Source organism: Anas acuta, chromosome 17 (genome assembly GCF_963932015.1).
Source record: "Anas acuta chromosome 17, bAnaAcu1.1, whole genome shotgun sequence".
Taxonomy (NCBI): domain Eukaryota; kingdom Metazoa; phylum Chordata; class Aves; order Anseriformes; family Anatidae; genus Anas; species Anas acuta.
This window is the reverse complement of record NC_088995.1, coordinates 955,556-964,547: the sequence shown is the minus strand read 5'-3', so window position 1 is coordinate 964,547 and position 8,992 is coordinate 955,556. Positions and strand designations below refer to the sequence as shown.

At 48.4% G+C, this 8,992-nt stretch overlaps 1 protein-coding gene across 1 annotated transcript; it reads right to left on the bottom strand.

Annotated features, from left to right (window-relative positions):
- Nucleotides 1-720: 720 nt before the first annotated feature.
- On the bottom strand, nucleotides 721-8,941 carry TFIP11 (tuftelin interacting protein 11). The gene is made up of 12 exons (XM_068654374.1): nucleotides 8,633-8,941; nucleotides 8,365-8,518; nucleotides 7,554-7,710; nucleotides 6,924-7,051; nucleotides 6,300-6,452; nucleotides 5,165-5,674; nucleotides 4,347-4,453; nucleotides 3,959-4,127; nucleotides 3,511-3,754; nucleotides 2,696-2,838; nucleotides 2,261-2,426; nucleotides 721-1,167 (listed from the first exon to the last, which is right to left on the bottom strand). The coding sequence occupies exons 1-12, from the start codon at nucleotides 8,821-8,823 to the stop codon at nucleotides 812-814; spliced, it is 2,478 nt and encodes an 825-aa protein (XP_068510475.1). The 5' UTR covers nucleotides 8,824-8,941; the 3' UTR covers nucleotides 721-811.
- Between the last annotated feature and the right edge of the window lie 51 nt (nucleotides 8,942-8,992).

Genomic DNA, 8,992 nt, shown 5'->3' with positions numbered 1-8,992 from the left:
GCCTTCGCCTGCACCATGCACGTTTTGACGTACACAGAAAGGCAACTAATTTGAGGGATGTGCAGCTGGAAGTGGCAGCAGCTGGTTCTAACACAGGCTTATAAAAGCTCTTTTCAGGCAGGGGACTTGCTGGTTGTAGCAGAGAGCTGCTACAACCAGCTCTCCAGACATTCCCCTTTGAAGATCCACGGCATTTCCCTCTGGGGAAAGAAGTGCCCAGAATTACTGAGCTCCTACAGCACATCTGAACATACTAGAACAGCAATCTCCCTTCCAGCTCTGCTTTGAGATGGGCACTGGAAGATGATGAGGGGCTGAGGGCTGGGGCAGGGCTGAACAAGCCCATGGCACCCCTGGAGGGACAGCCCAGCTCCTGGCTGCAGCTGGCAGAGAAGGGCCCGGTGTGAGGGACAGCATCAGGACTGTAATTATCACTGCCAGGGCAGCGCAGCAGCTGAGAGCTGTGAAACCATCAGGGGAGCCTTTCAGGGTGACCTGCTGTTGTTGATGGCCCTGCTTTGAGCAGAGAATGACCACCACGGGTCCCTTCTAATCCCCACTGGTCTAATGGTTTCAAACCATTACTGAAGTGGTGTCACAAGTGGCAATTACACAACATTGGAACTGCTGGCTCCTCCTCAGCACCACCTTCCATGAGTAATCTCACCTCTTGACACTGTCGGAGCAGCTAAGAAACCAATCCTGGTGTACAGCCGAAGCTTCGTTATTTACAAACCTGTAACTTCTTTATTTTACAACAGTTACCCTAAAAATATCATTAAGATCATCTTCACAGTTCAAAGCAGGAGCCTCACTTCGCCATATCGATGAGACTCTGGAGGGAGGTTGGCACCCAGGTCTTCTCTCCCTGCACAAACACAACGCCCCTGTCGATGTAAATCACAATCCGCCCAAACGTGTACAGCTGCTTCCCCTCGTGCCGCTTGCCGATCACCGGCATGAACACGATGTTGTGCTCCTCTGCCTTTGTCTGAATCAGGTCCTTGAAGTTCATGGGCACGGAGCTGGCAGCCATGCCGATGCCTCGCTGGGCCATGTTCTCGGCCTCTCGCCGCTCCTGCATGGCCTCGTACTGGAAGTCTTTCCTCCGCTCCGTGTGCGTGAGGTACGCGATGTTCTCCCGAGCACCCGGCTGCATGTAGCCACCTGGTGGGCAGACAAAACGTGAGAACAAGGTCCCTGGGCAAAGTCGGTCCAGGACACAGTAAATATTATTTAAGTTGAGCCATAATGTTCTGAATCATCCCTTACAGCTTTTGTTGCTTAAATTTTAGTGTTAGTGTTAATACAACAGACTAGAAAGATGAATCAGAGAACTGCAACAAAAGAGACAGGGTTTGATAATCCCCAACTGAATCTGAGCATGCACAAGGATGCTGCACTCCTACTGAACAAGGGAAAACAAACAGCAACAACAAAATGTACTCCTCAAGGCCCAAACCCAGCCTGTGGTCCCCACCTGCCCCCTCTGAGTTACAAACAGTGCCTACTGCAAAACGTGGCTAAGGACGGCAGGCACCACGCTGCAAGCAGCAGCGTTGCACCACAGGACTTCACTGTGAGCCCCAGTTCCCTGTGTAGCTGCACGAGTACCATGCCAGAAATTTCTCAATAGATGAATTCCTCTGAGTGCAATGCCTGCCTGTTTTACCACAGAAATGAACACTTAAAATAGAGCTTAAGGAATTATCCGTGTTTCTGATGCAAATTCTCCATCACACTATAAAGCAAGTGGCTGGGAGGAGCACAGGTAAACAGTCAGCAGTCTGAGGACAGGACAAATTTCAGGCACTGCTCCCTTGGGCATTTCTTTCCCTTTTTACCCAGTTTAATTTCCAGCAAATTCCTAACAATTCTTTTGTATCAGAGAGAGGGTCATGTGGAAGGGAGGGCACTGCTCTAATGCTAAGGAGAAGGAAAAAATAAACCCACACTAAATTATAGCTTCAGAAGCCAACAATTTGAAATGGTCTCTGCTGCTCTCTCCTGACATAAAATACCATGTATCCAGGCGATGCTGAAAAGAGAATCAGTACCCTAATGGCACAGGCACCAGAGATAAAAAACAGTTTGTGCTTCACTGAAGCACAGATAATTACTATGGGCAGAGTGAAGTAAAAATCCTTCTGGTTCTTAATGCTCACTGGAGCAGCTGCAGTGCTGATTAGCAGGGCTATTCCTAAACACAGCCTGACAAGAACCAAGTGCTGCTGTGCTGCCACCACAGGAAGCCACCTACCAACGCTGGAAGAGACAGCCCGGTTCATGATATCGAGAGCTTCATTAAATTTGTCTTTGATCGACGGATGTGCCAACACTTGGTCTGAGAACATGGACTTCCAGCCCAAGTACCACTTCGTGATCTCTTCATAATTGGGGCTGTTGCTGAGCCAAGAGCACAGCACCTGCAAAACAACAGGACCAGTCAGACTCGATTGGACACAATTATGAAAGAACATCCATATAACGCATTACTTCATTACTGAGCTTTCAGTAAAAGAAAGACAATGACAGTCTGAGGAAAAAGTCTGGTCTCCTGGGTACGGAGCTATGATGGAAACAGCTCAATGTAGCAGTTGAATCATTTCGGCACTAGGGCAGCAATTACTAGATCAGAGTCACCAAAACACTTCACTTTGAACCATGCCTGACTCAGCCTTGGTAAGCTCCTCACCTGTAGCCACTTGGGGAAGAAGTGTTTCTCCAGCAGCCCAACAAGACTGGAGACAGAAATCATCCCCTCCCAGTCAATCACCCAGTAGAAGGCATCCATGTGCTGCTGGTGCGGGTTTATTATGAGTTCGTTCAAACACATCCCTAGGAAACAGGAAGAAGAGTTACAGCAGAAGGCGACTTACAAGTGCCCTGAGCTATTTCACAACGATGCATGCATGATTTGAGGAGCCACGGTACTGCGCATTACCCCATGAGACTTTCGGGATCTTTAAACTGTTTGCCTGATCCCTGACACTGGAACAGTGCACTTCCATTTCCCACGATTACAATTTGCTGCCAGAGCTGAGAAACTTATTAAAACATTCAACTGTTTTTTTTTTTGTTTGTTTGTTTGTTTTTTTTGACCACAGAGCTTTTTAGTCAAGTTGCATGGCTGACAGGAATTGCGAAATCTCATGGTGAAAGCATTAACACAGGCCTAAGAATACAGGAGCACCACACTATAACATGTCCCTCCATTGCTATCCGGCAGCCATCAGATATTACTGTCAGCTGAGGAATCAGATGACTTAGAAAAATAAAGACAGAACACTGAGAATAATCACAGGACTTCCCCATGATATCTACAATGTCTGCCTTAAAAAAAAAAAAAGCATGGTAGTGGTAACACAAAAGAAGATGCAAACTTTGTCTAAACTCACTAATAATTTTTGAAGTGACACTGACAATCGTGCCCATGTGATTTTTCAGGGGTTAAGGGGGAAGGCAGCAACCAGCAGATTCAGGAATTTGGCACTGTTTGGCCTGTCTCACCTAGCTTAGGCACAATGTTTTTGACCATGAAGGCCTCCCAGGACCCAGGTGTGAACACGTCCTTCCAGGGCTGCAGGATGAGCTTGGCTGAGGAGTCGCTGGGATGCCATTTCTGCAGCGCGTTCGCCAGCTTGTTTCGGATGGGAGAGTACAGCGGCTCCAATCGTGCCTGCATCAGGGGAAGCCAGGGGTGGATCCACGAATGGATTGGGACTGTGTCTGTCAAAGGATTCCAGTTTTCAACCTGAAGGCAAAACACAGAAGAGAATTTATAAGTCCATCTGTTGGCAGCAAGTCTTGCCAGATACAGGAAGAGCCATACTGTAACCCCCCAGTTCCTAAATACACTGACGAGGCAACAGGCCGGTGTTTTGGAGGTTGTAGTTGGCTGAAATTGAAACACTGCCTCAGAGCAAGGCTGCATTCCAGCGCAGCTGTCCCACCTTACCTCTTTCTGTAGCTTGGGGAAGATGAGCTGATCCAGAATGTTATCCAGGATCCACACGGGAACAACGTGCACCCAGCTGTCCAAGAAATCCACCATCGACCCGCAGTTCCTCGGCTGCCACTGAGCCACTATGTTCCTGACATATGGCATCCAGATTTCCCACATCAGTCTGGAAAAAAAAAAATCAAAGTTAAGTTCAAAGCTGTAGCCCCAAGCCTAGATAAACCAAACGGATAACTTATTTAAAAGCTACTTCCTTTTATATAGTAAACAGCTGGATTTTAACAGACATCTCAAGAGAATCATCTGGAAAGCATGCTTCTCTCTCTTCCATCACTGAGGAAGCAGCATTTGAAGGTACTCAAAGTGCAATTAATTTCTTATTTACCTGTGAAAAGCATCTGTTGAGAGGTCCTGCCCACCGTGGGATAACAGCTGGTCGTTTTCCAAAAGGCTCTTCCACTTGGCTATGATCTCCGTGCCATATGTACAGTCCTGGAAGCGATAAGGTGTAAGTGGTCTTTATCCTTTTCCCCTCGTTTCAGCTGATATCTACAAAGAACAGGCCGGCAGCGTGCTCCGCCAGCCAGCTTCTCACTGACTCGGACGACAAGCTAGGAGCCTGCAGCAGTTATTAAGGTCCCACAAGAGGAAACCCCCCCTTTATGGATTTATCATACCTCCAGGAGGAGGAAGGATTGTCAGAACTTTTTCAGGGGTGCACAGAGAATCCAGACTCTTAATGGAGCACAGCCTAAATGGCATTAGGAACAAACACTGCATACCTGACTGCTTGAAAAACAGACCCCTCTGCTTTTCAAAAAATAAGGACTAGAGATTTAGCTTTTATCTGCCTTTTCTTCCTAACATCCATGAAAAGACTTGACTTTAATCCTACAAGCCCCTAAGCTGTTGGCCATTCTATACAACACTGGCCTTGGGCCCTAGGAAGTGTCTGTGTACGTGTGCAGGGTGGATCCGTCTTTCTGCACATTTATCTCACTCTGACATGAATGCTGGGAGCATTCTCTGGAGCCTTCTTTTCTCCTGCCAGGGCAGAGCAAGGGGCTCTGTCTCTTTTTTTTCTTTTTTTTATTTTATTTGCTCTCCAAAGTGGACAGGAATTCTGGGCAAGGAGGGGAAAGTTAAAATAAAAAAGCTTAAGCCATCAAATAAAAACTGCAGGTAAATCAAACTAACACGCACCTTGAGGGGATCCCAGTTCTTGAAGTAATCTTTCATGAGAGGATAAACTATTGCCACCGCCAAGTCCACCCTATCAGACATTCTGTATTCTTCGTAGTACTTGTCTTGAAGCGTCTCAAAAATCTTTGCACACTCATCCAGGGTCAAGGGATTCTCACAGTTGGGCTGCATCCGCCTCTCGCACTCTTCCACCATGTCCAGGACCTTGCTGAGATTGCTGATCGCGGTCTCCTCGTGCGAGAGGACTTCAGACATCTTCTGAATCTCGTGGGTCAGGTTGACGACCATGTCCCTCTCGTACTGCAGCTGCCGGTCGCTCTGGATGATCTCCTGCTCCGTGATGTCGATGAGGAGCTGCAGGTTGTGCTCCAGCTCAGGCAAGGCGAATCCCTGGGGCTTGGCGTCTTTGCCCAGTGGCTGCTGAGGGCTGTCGTCAGGGATGTTGTGCTTGTGGCTGATCTGACTGTAGCTGTAATAAACCTTCTGCTCCCGGCCCGTCATATCTATGACCTTCCAACAAACAAGAAAAAGTATGTCTTAAAAAACGTATTTCATATTAAATCGGGAGGAAATTCCTTACCAAACTGGAGACTTTCAGCTACCTTCATTACTCCTGCAGGCTAGTAACGAGATCTGGTATTCTGACAGGCAACTGGAGGCTACCTCTAAAAAGGCCCACTGCTGGCCTGAAGATTTACAATGAATAAAAAACATTCTGCAGTCAGGGATGGAGGACTCTGCCTCTGAACTCAATTTTACCACCTCGCTGAGTTAATCTGCAAACTGCGTTGATGCAAGCAGTATTTTGTTTGTTGTTGTACAGAAGTCTTCGGTAATTTAATACTTTTTTTTTTTAAAGACACGTTAATTTTAGGTGAGTATCTTAATTAAGCTATGTGAGCTATGACAAATGTGAGACAACTTCCAAAAGGAAACAACCCCAACGTCCCAGGTGATGTTGTGGTCTATTAAAGGAGTTGATAATGAGTCTGAGGCCTTGATTTGCATGAGGCTGTATACAGTCAGTTTTTACAACTGCCTTCTATTGAGGTTACTGATGGCTAAAAAAACCCCTCATAACATTTCATGGACAAACTGGCTTCCAGAGATACCATCACTTGGGTATCAGCCTTACCTTGACCTGAGACAGCTCCTTCTGAGGGGCTGAAAGCTGTTTGTTGATCCTGCCCTTAGCTTTCAGTTCTTCTACTGTCTTATAGCTGTATTTGGGCTTCTTCTTGCCTCCATTGGGATCCTTCCGCCACTGACTGAGCTCTTTTTGAAATTCCTAAACAAAAACAAAAGAAAAAGTTATTGTTGATGCTCTGTCTCACCCAAAAATTGTCTACTTTCTGTGGAAATAATAACCACTAGATCAATGAAGAATGCTGTGCAGCAGAATAACAAGGGAAGAGGTAAAGCACAGCAGCCAGCTGGCTCAGCCAACCACCTTACTCTCAATGCTAGCAGAATGTTTCTTACCTTTTTTCCTCTAAGCTTAAGCCAACTACTTATTTGGGAGGGGACTGTTTGAGGATGGGGTTCTAGGAAGACCACCAGAAAAAAGTGGGCCAGAACCAACAAAAAGAACATTGCAAGGACAGGAATAGATACCACATGAATTTCACTTTGATACATCTCTAACTTCTTATCTAAAATGACTTCAGACAATTTTCTTTAACACAGAAGCTGATACTAGAACTGAATTTTGTACAAACAGCACAAGAGGGAAAGCAGGTGTACCAGGAATCACAAATACCTCTTCGGCTTCTTCTTCTGAGTCAACAACAGGGAAGTCTTGCAAAGACTGGCTGGTTCGTTCAGAGCCATATGCTCCCACAGCTCCTTTGCCCTTTCTCTGCTTGGCCTCAATCGGATTGATGATACCTAACAAGACAGGAGTTAGATCAGGAGGAAGAACAGCTTAACAGGGAGAATACTTTTCTTATAGCACCTTAATTACCCCATCAGCACAAACACCCAGCCTCGCACTCCCCCTCCACTACTGTGGCATCCTTCTCCACTTCACTTATTTCTAAGCGACTACAAAACCACTGATTTGCAGAGGTGCGCACACACAGCGTTACTCACATCTGCATTTTATTGCTTTTTTATTCTATCACATAAAATAACACCCCCTGTTCTGTGAGCTGCCAACCCTTAGCATTTTGTCTCCCTTCTTTCTTCCTGCTCTTGCTTGCAGAAGAGCAAGAACACAAAACTAGCTTTGATAAGTTATGTACAACTGAACCTTGCAATGTGGACCCAAATCTCTTGCGAGAGAAACAAGAGCTCATTTGTAAGCCACCTCAAGATGAGAGTTCTTTATAGAGATCAATCCCTCCTCCAAACCACAACTCTACAAGAAACAACCAGACAATGGCAGTACCTTGCGCATTCTTCCCGAGACCTTTTCCCGGAACGTAGCCCATCTTCTGGAGGAGCTTCTGCCCAATGCCCTTGGTGTGTCTCTCCCAGCTGCCAAAGTCCATGAAAGGTTTTGTGCCCCCTACGAAGCCTTTCTGACTAGGCTTGAAATTACCGCCCTATTAAAACACACAAACAGAACACAGATGTTTGAGGAGCTGCAATAGCCCTGCTGAATTTCTCTTAGAGAGACAGAACTCCCCAGCAGCGATTTAGCTGTCAGCACAGCACACTGCTGCTTCCCCTGCTCACTGCATCAGGGGGCCACATCTGTGCCCACGGAAGCTGCCTGCCATGCAGGAACCCACACGAGCTGCTAGTTATCAGGCTCTGTCACTGGCTTTAGCTGGAGCTGTTTCCTGAGCCTTACTGAATTTGAGAGTTGAAGATGAGAATTTTATTGTTTTAATCTGTGAGACGCTCAGATTAGTCATGTTGTTTAGTGAGATTAAAAAAGATTTGGAATTGTGGTTGTCCAAAGAAAGGAAATGTGCATCATATGGAAATGTGTGTTCTTTTAGTTTAACCTCAGCTAACCAAAGAATTATTTAGGAAGACAAAGAGCCCACAAGGGAGTGATCTTCCCAAGGGCACACAACATTACATCAGAATAACTGTGAGCAGAGAGAAAACCTCTCCCTTAAAGGAAGACCCAACCGTGTGGCTCCCTGGTTTTAGTTATTTCTCTTTCCTTGGTGCCCCCTCGTTGTTCCACGAGCCCTTCAGCTCCCCAGCCACACCACGCAGAGCTGCGAGCACCGCGGGCCACGCACCGTCTTGAGCTTCTTCGACACGAACTCCTTGGGCACCTCCTCCTGCTTGGCCGGCCTCTCGTCCTCCTCGGAGTCCTCCTCAGACCCATCCTCCGCCGCCGCCTTCTTCAGCCCGGCGCTGATGAAGTTCACGGGGGCCGAGTAATCCCTGGAGCTGCACCGGGACCGCGCGGGAGGCGCTCAGCGAACGGCACCGGGCCCGGGGGGTGCCCGGGGCCGGCCCCCATGGCCGGGACCCCCCCCCCATCGCCCCCCATCCCCCCCGTACCGCTTCCCGCCGAAGCTGGGCCTCTCCTCGTCCGAGTCGCGCTCTGCCCACACGCCGTACGTGGCCTCCTCCTTGCTGGGCCGGTGCCGCGCGCGGTGCGGGTTGAACTCGTTGTGCAGGTCCCACTCCGACACCTCGAAGCGCTCCAGCTCCACCCCATCCTCCGCGCCGTACAGGTGCGACATGGACATGGCGCCGCGACCCCCCCCCAAGGCCCGGCCCCGCCGCCCCCCGCCCGCTCCCGGTGCCGCCCCCGCCGCTGCCGCCTCAGCCGCCGGTAACCGGAAGCCGGAAGCCGCGCCGTCCTCTTCCGGTACCGCCCCCCCACCATAGAGACGCCGCCCGGAAGGAGCGGCCGCA

Bases quoted from the DNA above. Each gene is read 5' to 3' on its own strand.
- TFIP11 (XM_068654374.1), bottom strand. From the start codon at position 8,823: ATGTCCATGTCGCACCTGTACGGCGCGGAGGATGGGGTGGAGCTGGAG. The intron at 8,519-8,632 runs GTACGGGGGGGA...GTCCCGGTGCAG, and splicing joins CCCAGCTTCGGCGGGAAGCG to CTCCAGGGATTACTCGGCCC. The intron at 3,755-3,958 runs GTAAGGTGGGAC...TTTTGCCTTCAG, and splicing joins TCCCCAAGCTACAGAAAGAG to GTTGAAAACTGGAATCCTTT.